This window comes from Jaculus jaculus, chromosome 9 (genome assembly GCF_020740685.1).
Source record: "Jaculus jaculus isolate mJacJac1 chromosome 9, mJacJac1.mat.Y.cur, whole genome shotgun sequence".
Lineage (NCBI taxonomy): Eukaryota > Metazoa > Chordata > Mammalia > Rodentia > Dipodidae > Jaculus > Jaculus jaculus.
In genome coordinates this window covers 30,076,157-30,097,311 of record NC_059110.1, presented here as the reverse complement: position 1 = coordinate 30,097,311, position 21,155 = coordinate 30,076,157, and the positions used below count along the sequence as shown (strand labels likewise).

General features: G+C 37.9%; 1 protein-coding gene across 5 annotated transcripts in view; it reads right to left on the bottom strand.

Annotated features, from left to right (window-relative positions):
• The window catches only part of Ahi1 (Abelson helper integration site 1), a 151,697-nt gene that overhangs the window by 113,636 nt on the left and 16,906 nt on the right, over window positions 1–21,155 (bottom strand). For all 5 annotated transcript variants that reach the window (XM_045159340.1, XM_045159342.1, XM_045159343.1 and 2 more), the window contains exons 5-11: window positions 20,488–20,680; window positions 17,548–17,643; window positions 14,085–14,270; window positions 12,178–12,330; window positions 6,581–6,713; window positions 4,846–4,969; window positions 105–334 (exon numbers count right to left, since the gene is read on the bottom strand). In XM_045159340.1, coding sequence (XP_045015275.1) covers window positions 105–334; window positions 4,846–4,969; window positions 6,581–6,713; window positions 12,178–12,330; window positions 14,085–14,270; window positions 17,548–17,643; window positions 20,488–20,680 — 1,115 coding nt within the window. The remainder of the gene's footprint in view (window positions 1–104; window positions 335–4,845; window positions 4,970–6,580; window positions 6,714–12,177; window positions 12,331–14,084; window positions 14,271–17,547; window positions 17,644–20,487; window positions 20,681–21,155) is intronic.

The following is a 21,155-nucleotide window of genomic DNA, read 5'->3' as shown; positions in this document are numbered from 1 at the left end:
TATTATTGATACATTACAAAAGACTCTCAAGCTTAAATCACTATTAAGTGAAATAAAAAATGATTTCTTTCTGCAGTTCATTTAGAAACTATTCTGTGACGTACCTTCATCATCAAAACAGAGAGAGTTGATAAAGCTCTTGTGAGTATCAAACTGTCGGACTAATATGGCAGCATCATCTCTCATATCAATTTTCCAGACCCGTATCACAGAATCATAACAGCCAGTAACCACCAGCTCCCTTGTAGCTGGATGGAATTTAGCCGTGTAAACAAAAGAAGGATGAGGTATAACTCTGAAAGTATTTGTATTGTTGATTTCATTTTTCCATACCCTGGAAAAGGATAAAAAGTTATATGTTGCTTCTGAATAATATAAATAGAATTTTTGTAAGACTGCACCTATAGCCAATAGACCTTCTGGAGGCAAGTCAGCAACCAGTGATAAAACTAGCATGTGATGGCCAGAATAATGTGAAATAATAGACAAAGCTATTTCTTATCAAGTATAGTTTATCTATCAACTATAATCTAGTACCACTGACCTATATACCCTATACTACAAAATTAACAACTTATTTTTATTTGGATATAATCTACATTTTAAACCTCTTTTGACATTTGAGTTTTTTAAACTTCTTTTTTGAGGCAATCCCAACAGACTGGCCTTGTTTCATAAGACAGTGAGAGAGACAGAGAGAGAGAGAGAAATGAAACACTAGGTCCTCCAACCACTACAATCAAACTCCAGACGTGTGCACTACCTCGTGCACATGTGCGACCTGGCATGATTATGTCATCTTGTGCATCTGGATTATGTGGGACCTGGAAAGTTAAACATGGGTCCTTAGGCTTTGCAGGCAAGCGCCTTAACTTCTGAGCTATCTCTCCAGCCCCTAATTTTGTTTTATTAGTACTGAATACCAAGATATTATATAGTACAGTATGCATTTTAAAACACGGGAAGAAACAATGACTTTTTAAAAAATTTATGTTATGTATACTGTTTATACAAAATACTAACTAGTGGGTATAACAAAAACTACATACCCCATGAACTCTTATATTTGTAATTTAAAATCCTGTATGATAAACATGAAGATTCTAAGACTTCAAGGCCATACTGAAATTACTGAATTCTTGATTAAAATAATGGTACTTTTGTAGGAAAACAGACTCTGCTGTATTTAAATACTACCTTTATGTTTAATATTCTATCTTTTCTTTAAATAATGTTTTTATTTGTTTATTATGTTTTTATGCAACCGTGGTGTATTTGTCAGGAATGCAGTCAGACCTTTTGTGAGACAGTCTCTTTCACTGGCTTGGAGCTCATCCGTGTGCTTAGACTAGTTGGCCAGTGAGCCCCAGAAGTCCTGTTGTCTCCACCTACCCAGCACTGGGATTAGAAGTGCATGCTACCACTTTCAGCATTCATAAGCTGAACCACTGGATATTCTATATTATATTTTATGGATTAAGTTATCAGGAAACATTTTTACTTTAGGATGTATAGCTTATCTTTAATTGCTACTTAAGAATTAAGGCAATTAAGTTGTGAACCAAATTTTACATAACATTAAAAATACAGTTGGCTATTCAAGAATAGCATTCTCTCTTCTCTCTCTAAGCCGGGTGTGGTGGGGCCTGCCTTTAATACCAGCACTTGGGAGGCAGAGGGAGGAGGATCATCGTGTGTTCAAGGTCACTCTGAGGCTACATAGTGAATTATTCCAGGTCAGCCTGGGCTAGAGTGAGACCCTACGTCAACCAACCCCCCTCAAAAAAAGGAACAGCATTCTATGGGCTGGAGAGATGGCTTAGTGGTTAAGCACTTGCCGGTGAAGCTTAAGGTCTCCAGTTCGAGGCTCGATTCTCCAGGACCCATGTTAGCCAGATGCACAAGGGAGCACATGTGTCTGAAGTTTGTTTGCAGTGGCTGGAGGCCCTGGCACACCCAGTCTGTCTCTCTCTCTCTCTCTGCCTCTTTCTCTCTCTGTCACTCTCAAATAAGTAAATAAAAATGAACAAAAAAATTTTTTTTTAAAAGAATAGCATTCTCTGTTCTTTCTTAGCAGCTGCTTAAAATATAGGCTGATTACTAAAAACCTAAACTAGTAAAGAAGTAAGTAAAAGATGTTTTCAAGTGAAAAGAAAGCACAAACAGTTACTGCACAAACATTTTTATTATAGTAAAATTTCAAGGAATACATGCTATATGAAATAGCATAGGCGTTCAAAGAATAAAATTGCTAATTTGAAGAGAACATTATGCTACTTAGAAGGTAAAAACCTCAGTTACTTACTAATAAATCTTAGTGTCACTGTTTGAAATAGTATATATATCAGAAAGAAAACCATTATATATGTGAAAGAGAAGAGTGAGGACATACAAGCCTACTGCACATGGTAATCTTAGAAGCTGTGGACTTGAAAAACATAAAAAGATTAATCTGGAAATAACCCAAGAAGGAGATATATGCTAAAGTCATGTGTCAGACAGCTAGCCAGTGGGAAGCAGTTACTGGGGAACCACCAGTAAAAACACGTGACAGTGATCTCAGGAAAGCAGAAATGGATAATTCTGCTACCTGTGAGGATTAGTAATTCTACTTCCCTTCCTTTGGACTCTAGCTTATACATTCACAAGCACTCTCTCTTTTTGGTTCTAGCTACAATGCTTCTCCCTTCATCCAGTAAATACTTTCACAATATTTTTGTAATATAAAAAGTCCAAATTGTTATCATTTTAAAGCTACATAGGGAAAAACACAGTTAACTACAATGAGCTCTGTATGTTGTAGGGGAAGTCTATGATAAAAAAAATAATGAGATTTGGGTTAAATTCTAAATGAAGACTACAAACTCACCATGGCTCATGGACGGCACTTAAGTTTTGGTGAATAAGAGAATTAGGCAGCTGGGAACTTTTTTTTTTAAATATTTTGTTCATTATTTATTTATTTATTTGAGAGCGACAGACACAGGGAGAAAGACAGATAGAGGGAGAGAGAGAGAAAATGGGCGTGCCAGGGCCTCCATCCACTGCAAACGAACTCCAGACGCGTGCGCCCCCTTGTGCATCTAGCTAACGTGGGACCTGGGGAACCTAGCCTTGAACCGGGGTCCTTAGGCTTCACAGGCAAGCGCTTAACCACTAAGCCATCTCTCCAGCCCCAGCTGGGAACTTAACTGTAGGAGAGGTAGATAAAAGGGCACAGAAATTTCAATGAAGACAAGATATAGAGGAACTTTTTCAAAGACTGTGTGGATATAGCAAAGGGTCTGTGGCAAATGCAGATGGAAGGTCCATTATTGAGGGGCATCGATATGCCATGCTGGGAGTGTGGAGCTAGGACATTTTCAAGTGGGTAATATGTACTGAAAGATTTGTTAAATATTATAAAAGCAGATTTTGAAAGGTAATTTTAGGACAGCAGAGGGACACAGATACACACGGAACACTGGGCAAGCATGGCAGAAATAATTTAAGGGAAAAATCAAAACAGGGCATGAAAGAAGGCAAACCTGTCGAGGATAGGAAGGACATGATAGAATGGTGGGACTTTCCGGAGGGAGAACTGGCAGACTTCAGTGCTAGTTAGATGTAGAAAGAGAGAACATAAAGAAAGAGAGGAGGACTATTCTAAATTCTTAGAACACACACATGTGCACGCACACACACACACACCATGCATGCACACACACATACATGTAAAGACTGAAAGGGAAAATGAAATTTGGGGAGGTTGGCAAATTTGATTTTGATTCAAGATGGCAGCAGGCCATTCAAATGGAATTCTATAGCAGAAAGACAAACTCTCAGGGAAAAGGTAGAAGATGGAGGTCATTAACAAGTAAAATGGTATCAGCCTGCAATCACTGCACTCAGGAAACTGACAAAGAAGGATCATAAATTCAAGGCCAATCTATGCTACACAGAAAGATTTTGTCACAAAAATAAAAAAAAAAAAGAAGTGGTGGAAATGGCCTGTTAATAAAGCTCAAGCTGGAGTATTTGACTTTTATCCCAAACCCCATGTAAAAAGCTGAAGCCCTGGAGGGCTCCTATAATCCAAGCATGCTGATGCTGGATGGAAGCTGGAGACAGAAGAATTCCCTGGAAGGTCATGTTGAACATAGCAAAGAACAGCAGAGCAACAGAGCAAGAATGACTGCCCCACACGAGACAGGAAGGTACAAATTGCCCAGAAAGGTGTCCTCTGACCTCCACGTGTGTGCATGCATGCACCTGTGTACACACACACATACACATAAACACACACACACACAAGAATACAAGGCACACACACCAATAAAGTTAAAACATATAGAGATAGACACATAAATAAAACGTGTCATGGTACTTATTACCTGAAAGGGAATAATCTAATGCTGGCATTGTGAAAATGCAAATGTTTAACAATTCACAAAGCTCTTTAAAACAGAAGACACCTATTTAGTACTTCCTCTAGACCTGTGTACTGAGCACTACTGGGTTCGAGCCCCACATGCAGTGATGTGAAGAGAGAATCCTTGCTCACATCCTAGGAAAAATCTCAAGTTTTATAACCTTCTCTCAAAGTATTAATTAACCAGTTTACATAATAATCACTTAAAATAGTTAAGGACCAGAAATGCTTTATATTATATAATAAAAATATTTTAAAGAAATACCTTCAAAGAAAAGCTTTACAACTATTTATTGAATCAGTCTTCAGGATACGTATTTATAATGGTCCCTTCATAGCAAGATGGGGCTGGAGCAGTACTTACCTGTCTTTCATGCTCTTAGCTCCCCGAAATGGCAAACAGCATGTATAAGCACTTCTTGAAGCATACTAACCTGGCAGTGCCATCAGATGATGAAGTGAGGATGTAGCGATCATCTTTGGACCAGCAGATGTCATAAATGATATTGAGGTGGCCACACAATTCTCTCATGAAACGTCCAGAAGGAATTTCATATACTGAGAAAAACATTTAGAAAATTTCTAGAGAATCTTCAATCAAAATACATACATATACATATATACATATACATACATATATATATACATACACACACACACACTTTATAATAATTTTGGCAAAAGTTAAGAACCATCTGTCAACTCAGAACTAAAGATATTTCAATGTAAATAAATATTCATAATCTACTCAATAATGTTCATTTACTTTAGATTCAAGAATTTACACAATATACTTTCATATACTATCAATTGTTCTCAAGAAACATTAAGAAGCGTCAGCTATCTGTAAGTAAAATAATAAATAGCATCTTTTACATTGCAATTCACTTTAAACACTCTGTAACTTGGTGTTTAACAAATAAGGTATCATTTTACTTTTAAATCAACTAACTTATAACAACCAAAGTAATGAGAAATTTATGCTGTGTCAGAGAAACTCTAATACTAAAATGACAAAGACTAGTTAACAGCAAGACACTCTGAACAGACAAAAAGTCTTGTGCTATTAATCTCTCTCACACAATGAAATCTATACTAAATGCAACATAGAACAGCTTCCAAGTCTCTACTTCCACCTAGTGGTGAAATCAGCCAGCCATCAAAAGAGTAAGCCCTCAACTTAAGGATTTAGGAAAATCTGCCCTTAAGGGTAATGAAAGAACTGGTTAAAATTCTCAAAGCAGTGCTTCAGAATTCTGGAAATAAACTGCAAAGGACATCAGAACTGACCGCACAAGGTATTTTAAAATAACCTGTCCAACCCACTAGCTGACCAGCCTGAGCGGAGTTTACAGAGCTGGTACAACAACGAACACAGACAGAATAATTTCAGAAAGTAACTCCACAGCCAGACACAAGGACAAAGCCTACAGAGGTGAAAGAAGGAAAAAGGAAGAACTAGCTTCTGCACTGTATTATTTAAAATATCCAGTCTTGGGGCTGGAGAGATGGCTTAGTGGTTAAAGCACTTGCCTGCAAAGCCAAAGGATCTCAGTTTGATTCTCCAGGACCCATGTAAGCCAGATGCACAAGGGGGCAAATGCATATGGAGTTCATTTTCAGTGGCTGGAGGCCCTGGAGTGCCCTTTCTCTTTCTCTCTCTCTCCCCCTGCCTATTTCTGTATCTCCCTCAAATAAATAAATAAATAAAATATTAAAAAATATCCAGTCTTCAGCACAGTGTTTAGACATGAAAAAAATAAACAAGAAAGTATGGCCCACACACTTTTTCATTTGCCAGAATTCAGGTGCACAACACATTTTTGGGCTCTTGTGATTCAATCACCATGGCTCTCAGATACTCACAATGGAGTGAAGTTCCCCTGAGATTGATTAGCCCTTCATGTTTCTCAATTCTGACATTTGAAATGAAATGTTTTTAAAAATCCTTCTGCATGTTACAAAACGTGACATTTTTCATTTGCTCACTCTCAATCCTTCTGAACAGTTATTGTGTAGTAGCTTTCTTTTATGGAAGAAATTTGTTAATTTACTAGTCCTTGGAATTGCTTAAGATTTCCATGAATTTTTTTTCCATGAATTTTTGAAATTAAAGAATGTCTACTCCACAGACTACAATCAGATTTAACAGGTGGGGTTTTTTCTCACATATAATTGGGTATCCATCTCGGCTGGCACAGGCTGCTGCTAAGATCCTTCCATTGTGGGAGAAATCAAGACAGAAACATCCTCGCTCTCCAGCGTTCAGTGAAAACAGGTGCTTGTTGGGTATGCGGCAAGCCTAAAAGGTACATTGGAAATAAACAAGGAAACACTAAGATAAAAGACTAGTTTATTTCAATTACCGTGAGATTTTCCAAAGGTCTCTTAATGTGACACAAAGGACAACACATCTAAGTAGAATAATGAAGCAGCGTAGTAAGTTATTTTTCTAAACAGAGAACTTGTTCTCCAAAAATTAAGTGAACATATACTCTTTATGTCTAACTAGTGCCTAGTTCATCTAAAATATTGAAGATAATTTCAACACTTTATGTGTTCAGACGGTCACTGCTTCTACATAGCCACAAAAGAATGCGTGTCACAGCTTCACAACAACAGACAAGTCACTCTTTCTAAGGTTACAAATATCCTTTTTCTTTCTTTTTATTGCATGTTCTGTGTAGTGTAATGTTGTGTTTGTGTGTTTGTACACATGTGTGTGCAGACGTGCACATCATATGCATTGCACACACAGGCCAGAGGACATTGTTGGGCACTGTCTTGCTGTTCTGCTCATCCCAGTGTTTCTCTGAGACCAAGTCTCTCCCCACCCCATCCCCTTTATCCTCTGTGCCCCTCCTCCCCGCTCCCCAGAACTGCTAGTTCCAAGAGCCCTAGCAATTCAGTTTCTGCTCCTTACAGGATTAGCGTTACAGGTGTATGTGGTCAAGTCCAGCTACTGGGTACTGGGGAATTGAATTCAGATGGTCCAGGCCTCTCAGGCCTTCATTTTTGCACCAAAAGCACTGTTCACCACTGAGCGATTTCCCAAGATCCAGAGAGCACAAACATTTTTAAACCATACATGACAAATATTCCAGTTTAACTTCAGAAGTATGGATGTTCATTCTTTTTCTCTTTGAAAGTCAGCATACTTTGTTGATCTTTCCAAAATATACAGTTATCTCTTACTTATCTGAGCTTTGGTTTTCTGTATTTTCAGTTACCAAGGTCAACTATGGCCTGAAAATATGAAATGGAAAGCTTCAGAAGTAAGAAATCCTTGTTTGGGGGGGGTGGGGAGGGGGGTATTACCATGGGATATTTTTTATAATCATGGAAAATGCTAATACAAATTGTGAAAAGAAAAAAAATGATAAAAAAAGAAATCCTTGTTTTAAGTGTGTACCTTTCTAAATAGTCTGATAAAATCCTGTCACCTGTGTCCTATCTGGGACATCACTCTGGTGCTATATATGCCACCTGCCTGCTGCTACTCCATAGTCAACTTGGGTATCAGATCAGCTGTCACTGTATTGCAGTGCTTTCAATCAAGTGAACCTTACTTCACTCATAATGGCTCCAAAGCATAAGGGTAGGGCTGATATTCCAGTGGAAGACGGAAAATGCTTCTCTAAGTGTAAATGTGAAATGCCAAATGTATGAAGGGACTAATAAAAGACTGAGTTTGCTAGATCTACTGGCAGAACAAATCTGTCTGAAATGGTGAATAAGGAAAATAAAAACCTATAATAACTTGGCAATAATACCTTACACTGAAAATTTTTTACTGTTTTGTTTTGTTTGAGGTCGGGTCTCACTCAGTCTCAGGGTGGCCTCAAACTCACAGCAACCCTCCTGCCTCTGCCTCCCAAGTGTTGAGATTAAGGGCGTGCACCACCATGCCATGCTAACAGTGCAAAATTTATGGCCACCATGACAAGTGCTTAAATATGGAAAAGATGCTACATTTGTGGGGATACAATATGAACAGAAAGCACGTTCTGGAGCTGGGCTTGCTGACATATGCCTACAAAGGAAGCTGCTTGGAAGGCCAAAGCAAGAGGATCAAGAGTTAAGACCAGCATTTGCATACATAGCAAGTTCCAGGCCACCCTAGGCTATGCAGTTAGACAAAGGACTAGGAGAGAGAAAAGAGGAGTAAGAGAAAAATGGAGGAGGGGGAAAACATGCCCCAACTGATGGCAATATATCATGTCAGAAAGCACTAAGCCTGAATAAAGATTTCAGTAAGGTATCCCATAACATGAGTGATCCTGAGCCATTACTGAAAACAAGAAGGAGACATTTACACAGAATCCAATTTATAAGCAAGCTTTTCTGTAGGCATGAACACAGGAAAAAGGTAGCGTGTACAGGGTTCAGAACTATCTGAAGCTTCAAGCATTCACTGAAGGTGAGGCTCATCAATCATCCCCTCTAAATCTCTCACTTATTAATTATATTAAAGTTTCCACATAATTTCTATGTTTTCATTCCCTACAAGCAGATACAATTTTCTGATATTAATCTCTGCCACAGGAAATACTGCTTATTTGTGTTTGTCCTATCTCTTCCAATCTTAGTAGGCCACAGTTTCTGTGTCACTCAAAAAGTTCTTAAGTTCATTTATGTCAAGCCCTCACAGTATACAGTGAATGTTATTCCTCACTGCAAATGCTTTGAGTATATTCATCACAGCAATCCTATGAGTAGCTCTTCTCAGCCAACAGTGAACATTATTAGCTAAATATAGCTAGTGGGGATTAGTCAGGTCAAGCCTAGCTTAATGGACTGTCAGAGACTACTGTGCTTGCTTTCTACATAGGCATTGGGCCTTATTCAAATGGCATCAAGATTTAATAGTCTATAGGTAGCATTATGGGAAGCTATTAAGGATGTGAAAAACTCAACAGGTATTTCTTAGGCATCAGTAATATAACAGACACCATGCTACCCATTTCATTCCTGTATTCTTCAGGCTAATAATTAAGCAAAGGGAAAAGGTAGTAAAATGCAAAAATTAAATGAGACAAATAGGAAGTTTTCTACCACTTGCTGCTACTCCTAGAGTGGGAAGTACAGTTGGGGAAAACTCAACCTAATGGCCTAGGCTAACATCTCTGAAAGCAGTACCCTGTGATTTGTATTCCCAGGGTTTGCACTGGAGCCTACACAGAATAGGCACTCAACAGTAGTGAGTTTGTAACTGTTTCCTTTGTAATATTTCAGCTGCTACCACATCCTGTGGTGTCTTACTTTCAATCTTATTTTTCATTTTTGCACTGCTTACACAAGGATAGTGTTGTATCATGTCACACATCCATGACTGAAAATGCCATCTAGCAGGTTTCTCTAACCTAATCAATCTTACTTCTGGACCTCACATAGCACTGCCAGCCTTAATTTATCCAAAAATAGGACTGCTATCATGTTTTCCTTCCACCTGAAACCTTCCATTATTTCTCAAGTTCCAGACAATCCACTATGAGTGAGAATACTATTCTCATCCTCTTCATTTGTCTGTCTTTACATCTGACTTTCTTTGACTCCAGCTTTAGAGTTACATTTCTAAAGTGTGTGCCTGTATGGTACATCATGTATGTATGTGTATGCACATGTATGTGCAGGTGCATGTGGCTGTGCTCATGTGTAAAGGTCAGAAGATGACCTCATTTGTCCTATTACTCTTCTATCTTATCTCCTTGAGAAAATGTCTCTCACTGAACTTGGATGTCACCATTTTTTCCAGCTAGTGTGGGTCAGCCCCAGACATTACCCTTCATCTCCCTGCCTCACTCCTAGCATGTGGGACACAGGCATGTGCTTCCATGTTCAGCTTTCCATGTTGATCTGAATTCAGGTCCTCATGTTGTATAGCAAGAACTTATCCACTGAGCCATCTTCCTAGTCCCCACAGATACATTTTACACTTTTATTGTGGTTGAAATATTTCAAACATAATATAAGTTGAACATTCCTAATCTGAAAATCTAGAGTTCTCTTTTGGAACATTCTAGATTTCAGATGGGTTAGGGGTGCTGTGGTAGTTTGAATGCATGGCCTCATAGACACAGATGTTGCACTAAAATTAAGTTGGCAGCTTCAGCCCAGACCCCTGATGCAAGGGCATGCCACTGGGGATGGATCTGAAATCCAGAGAGGTCTGAGCTTTGGGGGCCCTTCTCCCTGATGGTTAGTGGTTTGCTGCTGGTGGTGGTGTGTGTGCTGGTGCTGGTGCTTTGGTCACAGCAGTTTTTCTCTCTGCATGGGTCTGTGAAAGGGAGCCAGTTGCTTCTTTCATTGGTAGAACTTCCCCTGGATCTATAAGCTTGAAATAAATCCCTTCCTCCCACAGACTATGTTGGTTTAAATGTTCATCCCAGCATTGTAGGACTGTCTATTCCAGGTACTTAACTAGTAGATTCTATGCAAATATTCCAAAATCTAAAGAAACTCCAAAATTTGAAATGTCTCTGGTCCCAAGTATTTTGGATAAGGAATGTTTATCCTGTAACATGGAGACAAAGCAATACTGCACTCTTGGAAGCTTCCCATGATAGATAGGAAAAGAGTAAAACAATATTTTTTGCTTTCAAGTAAAGTTGTGAAGAAAAATAGTATAAATATGACCATATAGAGATGAGTTGTTCTGAAGTGGGATTTGGAGAACTTTGTGAGTCCTGAGATCCCTTCAGGTCAACTTCTTTTCACAACTAGTCTAAGATGTCATTAGCCTTTTTCAGTTTCAGTCTTTCATAAGCAAATGCTATAGTCTTGCAAAGTATGAATGAGATATGATAGCTTAGGAGAGCCAATACAGAAGCATTATGAAATTCCAGAAACACTGTGAATTAAGCCAGATACTAGGACATTTTCAAAAATGTCCAACACTCTATTTTATGTTGCTACTTTTCATGAAAGGTGTTATATGTTAATATTTAATGGACTTGTACTATTATATTTAGGTGAAATAATTTTCAGACTGCTCAATATTAGTTTCTAATATGATGAGTATTCATATACATCCATATAAACAAAAGTATTGGGGGCCCTCAAAAAAAATCTCTTAACACTACGACATATCCTGAAATTGAAGTCATTTGAGAATTATAATGTAAAGAACTGAATATACAAATTAGAATGAGGGAAACAAGCCTTGCTTAAAATAGACTTGAGAGGCCAAGGTAGCGGTGATTAAGGCAGAAGGAAAAGTTTCATATGGAAGTCTGCTGGAATCTCCAAAACCTTCTAGCTGGAAACCAGGCTTAGCCTGAGAGCTGACAGTGTGGTATGCTAGGCTTCTATCATGCACACGTTGAGCTTTGCACTCCCTTACAAATGAGATTAATGCCTTTATAGGTTGAGACTTGAGCAAGCTAATTTCTCCTTCCACCAAGTATGGATACAGTACGGAGAAGCCTTACCAACCAGACTCATTCACCAGGAAATGAACTGACTAGCACCTCAGTGGTGGACTTATAAGCTTCCTGAACTCTGAGAAATAAATAATTGGCTGAAACCACTCAGTCTGGTATTTTGTAATGTCAGCCCTAGCTTATTCATACGACTGTTCCAAAACCCTAAAATAGTACTTTTAAGTAAAACAGATACTCTGTTAATTGTCAAGTGAACTAATGGAAAGACTAAATTAAGGTTAACACTGATAATCTGACTGTGTTAAGGAATAAGCTAGGCGCCCATGGAAGTTTGTCCCTAAGGTAGCAAGTCTCTAAATGAACCCAGTACCATTAAACCCTCACCTGCCCAGGCAGTCGCTTCCACTTGACTACTTCCTTTGAATCTTCTAAGCCAGGTTCTGTTTCTACTGAGCTCGGCTCATGGTGACGTTCACAGTGCACTGGTGTACCTTTCTCCTCCTGAAGAGCCATCATGGAACGGCAAGAGGGCTTTATCTGAATGTGCAAGAAAATAAAAAAATTTGTATTGTGCACTTCTTTCCTGGCATATATTGTTTTGAAAATATTGATGCAAACAGTATGGCAATATTTTGAAAATATAATTCAGAAAATATTCTATTTTCATTTGTACATTACTCTAAATGAAATAAAAGCTACTTGAAATTACAGACCTATAATCAAAAACTACAAATTTGGATTAAAAAAATGAGTCCAATGGAGCAGGAAATGATTTCATTATTTGTTACTTATTCTATTTTGCTGTGTTAAGACAGGTTCTCACGTAGCCCAGGCTATCGTCAAACTGACTGTGTATGCAAGGTGGGCCTTAAACTCTTGATCCTCCTGCTTCCATCTCCCAAGTGCTGGGATTACAGTGATTCACTACCATACTTGGCTACTTGAAATGGTTTTAGTAATTGTCCCTCTGTGTCTGCTTCTTTCTTAATACCTACCTGATGTTACACCATGGCTTTGACACACCATAGTAGTGCTGGCTTATAAATCATAAAACTAAAATAATAAAATCTGAAGTTTTAAAAATCTATCCTCTGATAGATATTATTTAAGTCCATCCCAGCAACTGTAGATCAGCCCTGGGTCACAGGATATAGTATCAGCTACAGACTTTGCAGCTGAGCAGAATGCAGGGAATGATAGCACAAAAACAAAAGACAAAAGTAAAAGACTCCATTTCAGGATTAGTTCTTTGCTGAAATTAATTATAATGTTTATCTATAGAAAATAGCAGTAGAAATAGTATTTATTAGTACTTGAATAGCTCTAATATAAGATACATAACCCAGAAGTCTGCAAACTACAGCTCATATACCAAATCTATTACTACCTCTTGGTGTAAACAAAATTTTACCAAGCACAGTACAGACATTTGTCATGTCTATACAGCTACTTTTCACAATACAAGGTTGGGAAGTTGTGACAGATTATCTGGCTTGCAAAGCTTACAATATTTTTGTGGCTTTTAAATAAACATTATTTATTTATTTGCAAACAGAGAGAGAGGGAATGGGCATACGGGGCGGGGGGGGGGGGGGGTCCATGGAATGGCCATGCCAGGGCCTCTTGTCACTGCAAATAAATGCCAGATGCAGGAACCACTTTGTGCATCTGGCTTTTTATGGGTACTCAGGAATCAAACCCAGGCTGTCAAGCTTTGCAAGCAAGTGCCTTTAACTGCTGAGCCATCCCTCTAGACTTTTTTCTAGCTTTTTATAAGATGAAATATTTTTCCATCTACCTCTGCATCCTTTTATCTTTAGTTTCAAAACCAAAATAATACCAAAACATTTTTTTCTTACAATGAAATCTGCATTTAAAACCTAAAGTTCATTTAAATATCTAAAATGGCAGCTATTACAGGCTTAATAAAACATAGTCTCTGGGGGCTAGGGAAATGGCCCAGTGGTGGTTAAAGGTGCTTGCTTGCAAAGCCTGCTAGTCTGGGTTCCATTCCCCAATATCCCTGTAAAGCCAGATGTACGATGTGCAGCACACATGCGAAGTTCATCTGCAGTGGCAAGAGACCCTGCAAGCCCACACTCTGTCTCTCACCCTGTCTGCTTCTCTTAAATAAACAACATTATTATAAAAATAAACATGCAGTCTTTGAAGGTACATTTGTATCATAGAAATCTTAGACTTTTAAGACCTCAGCTTTTTAAAAATGGAAGACACATTATGTCATAATTTCAACAAAAGAGAATATATATTTATAAGTACTATGAACTTACACAGTCTGGAACTTTCAGTCCTCGCACAGTTACGTACAATGTTGACGGATAACGGTTTCTTGGGCATTTGGACCACCATTCAAAAATCTCAACAACATTTGATTGGCATCGAGGCTTAGTTGGTGGGTAGTACAGCTGCAAACGAAGTTTTGAATTGATGTTTGCATTTCCATTGGCTCCCAGAAGCTGAAAATAAGGATTCATATAAAAGATTACATTTTCTGGCTCGCATGGTGGTGTTTGAAATAACAATGATAAAGATTCAAACATATATTGTTTAAGCACAGAAACAAAGTTTCTATTTGTTTATTATCAGGTTTTAATTTTTATGTAATTTTTACTTACATAGGGAAAGAGAGAGAGAGAATACGCATGCCAGGACCTCTTGCCACTGCAAATGAACTCCAGATACATGTGCTACAGTGTGTATATGGCTTTAAGTAAGTACTGGGGAATCAAAACTAAGTGCAGGAGACATATGGAATCACTGCTACTGACTAATACAACCTGGAAACTGAAAGCTAACAGTCAAGAAAGACTCACATGTAGTGCTGTTCAACAGGCCTATCTACGATGATGGGAATACACTACAACTGCCCTACCCAACATAGTATGGGGCACTGAAGTATGGTGACTTTAACTATGAAAGTGAATGTTTAATTGTATTTCACTTTGGTTAATCGGAATCCAATCTGCCATGTGTGACATATGGTTTTAAGCTTCAGAAGCCGGGCAGAATGGCACTTCTACCAACTGAAGAATGAAGGAGAGATAGAAGTGGAGAGAGATCTGACAGGATGTTCATTTCATGAGAGTCAATGAGGTCTACCCATGCGTCATCCAAGCTGAAATGTCCAGCACATAATTCCATTTCCAAATGTGAAGAACAAGTAAGAAAGAGAGTCCACAAAAAGCGAGTTAAAAAATCAAACTATGAGTAAAAAGAGAAGGATGAGCATGAGGGAGTGGAGTAAGAAATATGAGGAAAGATGACATCCAGAAACTCAATGTAGCAAGACTTCAAAACAGTGGAGTATTGGGTTTGAGAGATGACTTAACAGTTAAGGCACTTGCCTGAAAAGCCAATGGACCCAAGTTTGACTCCCTAGGACCCACATAAGCCAGATGCACAAAATGGCGCATGCATTTGGACTTCATTTGCAGTGGCTGGAAACCCTGGCATACCTATATTCTACCTCTCTCTCTCAAATAATTTTAAAAAATCTCAAAAAAATAGTGATGAGAGTAGGTGTGGTGGCTCATGCCTTTAATCCCAGAACTCCAGATGCAGAGGTAGGAGGATTATTTTGAGTTCAAAGCCACCAAGGCTACATAGTGTATTCCAGGTAGTCTGAGCTAGAGTGAAACCCTACCATGAAAAAAAAAAAATATATATATATACATACATATACACACATATACATATATACATATATATAGTGATTAAATGCCTCATGAGTGACAAAATATAACTAAGGATGCTTTATTTTAACAAAAAGAAATATGACTTGGTTAGATAGAGAAGTTTTAATGGCAGAGGCAAAATTTAGATTGTAACATGTTCAAGAATGATGTATCCACAAAGAAACAGGTGGCAAAGTACAGCCTATCAACATACAGCCACGCACAACTCTAAGAAAAGATACGAATGCTATGGAGTTGATGAGCTGAGGAGACGATGCTATGATTGGTGTCAAGTAAAACAGAGGGATACAAACAGTTTCTGTCCACTCTTTAATTATGACATAGTCCACAGTCCCTGCATAAGCTCTCCCACTGCCTGCCCATAGCTTATCACAGTGAATTCATGGAGGCGTTCCACAGCTTCCAAATCATACTTTCTATAAGCTGTTGTCACATTCTCCAAATCTATTTTATATTGTTCTGTTGCTTAGAATGGAACACAATTAAGATCCACCCTAGACCCTGTTGTTATGTTTCTAAGTTGCTTAAGGTAGAGCCTGAATACATAAACTTTATTACTGTATGGTTAAAATAGCCAGAAATATATACTAGGAGAATTGAAAGTGCCTGAGACCCAAAGCATAACTGAAAATTAGAATTAGAGTCTGATAGTAGTTTTTGCCAGTTGTAAGATGGGTAACTAAAATCCAGATGATCCCTAAAGGTAAAAATGCTGCGCTATATGATATGTTCTAATTACAGTTTATGGCAAACACAGCATATCTGTCTCAACCTTACAAGATGCACAAAAGTATCTTGCCTACAAATCCTGCTGGAATGAATTCAGTTCCCCAGTTCCCACGTAAAGTCTGGTGCACAAAGTGGAGTGAGAGTCTGGAGTTTACGTGCAGTGCCAAGGTCTAGTGTGCCTTTTCCTTCTTTCTCCCATTCCTCCCTCCCTCTGCCCTCAAATCGTGACCTTTTAGCAAAACAAATACACTTTGCTCCTCCTGACTTTGCGTATGTTGGATTTTATGCTGAGAACTCTACTCTCCACTGCCCGTACCTAGCCAATGCTCAAGCTATGTGTCTCTTCTTTAGCAAACCTCTCCTGACGGCATAGGACCACGATTTTCTCTATCCACGCCTCAGCTCCTCACAGTACCTGAGACACATACTTCTCAGTTGTGGGAGCAAATGTGTTATTCTTGCTGTAGTTTCTAGAATAAGAGTCAGGGAGGTGAAAACTTGTATTCTTTAGGTTGGCTGGCACATAAAATGGGCTCAGCAAGCAGTGAGCTGTACTCCCTCAGCAGCTGTGTCCTTTCAGTGCAGCAGCCTGAAGGCCAGAAAGTATAAAAGCATGTCAGTTTCTCTGTCTTTAATACATATGTGTGTAACATATACGTATATGCATATGTGTATTCATTTGTATGTGGGAACGTGTGTGTCTTCCTCAATTGTTCTCAATTTTATTTTATTTTTTTTTGGTTCAGGGTTGTCACCGAACTTAGATATCGCCAACTCAGCTAGACAAGCTGGGTGTCTTAACTCAGGTCTTCATGCTGGCATGGCAAATACTTTACAGACTGAGCCATCTCCCCAGTCTGTATTTCAGATGTATTTTTATAAATTCAGGGATGTGTGTATGTGCATGTTTTCAGGCACACACGCTTAGGCTGTGGTGACTGTGTGGGGGTCAGAGGACAACTTCAGGTGCTATTCCTCACACTCCACCTTGTTGGAGGCAGGGTGTGTGCATGGTCTTGTGAGGCAGGGTCTCCATTGTTCACCACTGTGTTTGCTAGACTAGCTGACCTATAAGCTTCCAGGAGATTCTGACGTCTCCACCTCCCATTCGCCACAGAGGTGTGGAGCATTACAGATGCTCTTTACGCGTGTCTGCTCTTGCAGACTCAACGAGCCTCACCAGAAAGCTTGAGTTACCAATTCTTCACCAACATTACCTTAGACACCATGAGTACACTGTGACTGGAAAAAACAGCCAATCACAACTGGAGATTATTTTAAATGTGTTAAAAATTGATGGAAAACATACCTTAAGAAATGCCCAAGCAATTTTCCGAAAACCACATTCTTGGTTTTGAACTTCAGAGTTATTCTTAATTTCATCCATGCTTAAAAAATCAAGAATCTAGAAATAAATTCAAAAATTATTTCACAGAATATGATACTACTTAAAATTTAAATTTTTCTAATGCTATATTATTAAAATAAAATCATTTCAATACTTAAAAATGTTTCCCGGGCTGGAGAGATGGCTTAGTGGTTAAGCGCTTGCCTGTGAAGCCTAAGGACCCCGGTTCGAGGCCCGGTTCTCCAGGTCCCACGTTAGCCAGATGCACAAGGGGGCGCACGCATCTGGAGTTCGTTTGCAGTGGCTGGAAGCCCTGGCGCGCCCATTCTCTCTCTCCCTCTATCTGCCTTTCTCTCTGTGTCTGTCACTCTCAAATAAATAAATAAATAAAATTTAAAAAAATAAATAAAAAATAAAAATGTTTCCCATGTAAGGAGTAAAAGACATTTTTATCTCTTTTCATTCACCTTCAGGTTAACTCAGTCCAATTACTGAATGTTCATTTTGACCACTTTATTAGTATTTATTTCAAAATCAAAGCAAAGTATCAATTACCTGAAATATAAAAGATACACCAATTACCCTGATCTGATCATTAAACATTGTATAGCCATATTGAAATGCCACACTGAAACCCAAATAATATACAATTATTTTATCAATCAAATAATTTAAAAGCATTTTAGGGCTAGAGAAATGGCTTAGCACTTAAGTCATTTGTCTGCAAAGCCAAAGGATCCCGGTTTGATTCTGCAGGACCCATGTAAGCCAGATGCACAAGGGGGCAAAAGCTTCTGGAGTTCGTATGCAGTGGCTAGAGGCCCTGGCATGCCCATTCTCTCTCTCTCTTTCTCCCTTTCAAGTATATAAATAAATATATAAAATTTAAAAACATTTTTAAAAATTATTTCATTATGGAATTATATAATCAAAGAGAGGCAATTTGTAATCCAGATGAATAGATACTTGTAATTAATACTAACATTAAACTAATCTGTTAATTCCTAGTTAGGAATATGTATGCAGGGAACTACAAATCCAGTAATGCTATTTTGCAAACAATTTTAATATGTAGTGGATCTGTTTCTTCATGCCAATATGTAAATATTAATATTATGCTAACTGATACCTAGTTGTCTTCTGTATGAAAAATACCATAAACTTAATTAAAATCACAATTTAATCAAATCTCTTTACTGACTGAAATTCAGGCTTCTTTATTTCTCTAAATGTTTGCCACTTTGAACAAGGTTGAAGTAAATATCTCTGCAATCAAATCTTCATAGAATCACATTCTCCTAAGCTGAATATCTAGCAATGGAATCACAATTGTAAACAGTTCTGTTAGATATCTAGTTGTCATCAATAAACTCTTAAATAGTTGAAATATAAAAATAGTTATATAGGAAATAGCCGGGAGTGGTAGTACATGCCTTTAATCCCAGCACTCGGGAGGCAGAGGTAGGAGGATCGCCGTGCGTTCGAGGATACCCTGAAACTACATAGTGAATTCCAGGTCGGCCTGGACTAGAATGAAACCCTACCTCAAAAAAGCAAAACAAAACAAACAAACAAACAAAAAAAAACATATATATATATATATATATATATGAAATAATATATTGAGTTAAAACTTAAAACATATCCAAATATGTTTATAATCCAATAATGTGCAATTCTTTGATCTTTTAATAACAAACCAATTGCAAAAGAACACCAATAAGAAATAATGAGTTTCTATGACAAAGAAAGCATTCTGTGAAATGTTATATCCCTTTTTTAAAAGCCATAGCTATATTTATATAAGCTTTATGTGAGTCATATAAACCATAGTCATAGACATAAACATAATACATATATGATACATTATAAACATAAATAATCTGAAAGTCCTGAATCACAAAACCACTCTAATTAAACAAATAATGAGTTCTGGTCATGTCAGGCTCTGATCTGTTCACACACTAAAATACTCCAGCTTAGTGAAGCCTGAAGAGAGGTTTTCTCTACTTATCTTTGCTTATGACAAAAGAACTTTAGTTAGAGAAAAGATCTGTGCTATTCGAGACTCCAGTAATCATGAAATGAATAACCTACAGAGAAAATGGGAGTAACTTTGGGAAAATCACTTGTATCTAGACATTGATCTCTTTTTCAATTAAAAAACACAGCAGAGGAGCTGGAGAAATTGCTTAGCAGTTAAGGTGCTTGCCTGCAAAGCCTCAGGACCCAGGTTCAATTCCCCAATATCCACGTAAGCCAGATGCACAAGGGGTAACATGAGTTTGGAGTTTGTTTGCAGTGACTGAAGGCCCTCATATGCCCATTCACTCTCTATCTCCCTCTTTGTTTCTTTCTCTTCCTCTCTCTCAAATAAATAAATAAATATTTAAAAAAAAAATAAGGTAAAACTAGATAACTCAATGTCTACCAATTTTCCTAAAGCTTTCTCTGATTGCTCTCACCCTCCACATGTAAGAAGTTGTTCATCATCATGGCTATAAACTACTTTGTATTAGTCAATTATTTATGTATGTTTATCTTTTTTCCAGGTGGTATGCCTATTCTCAGAGCCTCTAACATAGTTATAATGACTTTGTACTTTAAGAAATGGGTTAGGAATGAAGGGCTACAGTCAAATAGATCAGATTCATTACTTTAGTTAATAGTCATGGGGTTGCTGTAAGGGCCAAAAGACCAACTTTTGGCACTAGTACACACTCCGCAAATACACCCTCTCTCCTTCAAAACCGGCTTCTTCTCACAGGCACTGCCACTGCCCACCATGAGCACTGTACCCCCGGGATTAAGTTCTCACACTGCTCTACTGAATGACAGAATCCTGAGTCATCAGTTTACCCTTTCAGGATTGCCCTTTTGTTTGCTCCCTTCCATTCTTACCTCAAAGAACAGGATGACTTTTGGACTCTCTTCAAACTCTCGAAGCAAATAGGGAAAATTTTCATTAAATATAATTTGTTCTTCCCACTCTGGCAGTCTTGATTTTAGCTGTTTAAAGTCATACGGCTGGGTCATTATAGGAAGAATATAATCCACGTTGTCTTTTTCATAGTAAGATGAGACAGGACGTTCACTGTTCAAGGAAAATACTCCCGTTAAAACAATTCATTACGATTTTTAGAAGATGAGAAAAAAATGTAACATATAGCCACCAGAAATAAGGACAGCCATAGTGATACAAACTAAAAATTATGTTCTTTACCCATTTAGAAAATTAATCTTCTGAAAATTAATAAAAAATTTAAAAGCAATAGTGCCTACTATCATCTTACACTTATATCCTATCAGCTAAGTCACAGAAATAGTTTATTAAGGAAATAAAAACTAAAAGGATGATTGCACCTTCACAATACAGGACTGAAGTAAAGTAGATCCTCCAGAACATTCAACAAGCTTATGATAAAATACATTTGTTGAAGTAAGAAACTTTTTTGAGCATTATATTTTCTTTGTATGCCCAAAAACAACTCAGTAAGCCAATGTGTATCTTTTTGAACAATCTTCATGCCTTCCTCTCTTATTCCCATTGCAAGCAAATAATTTTTTGA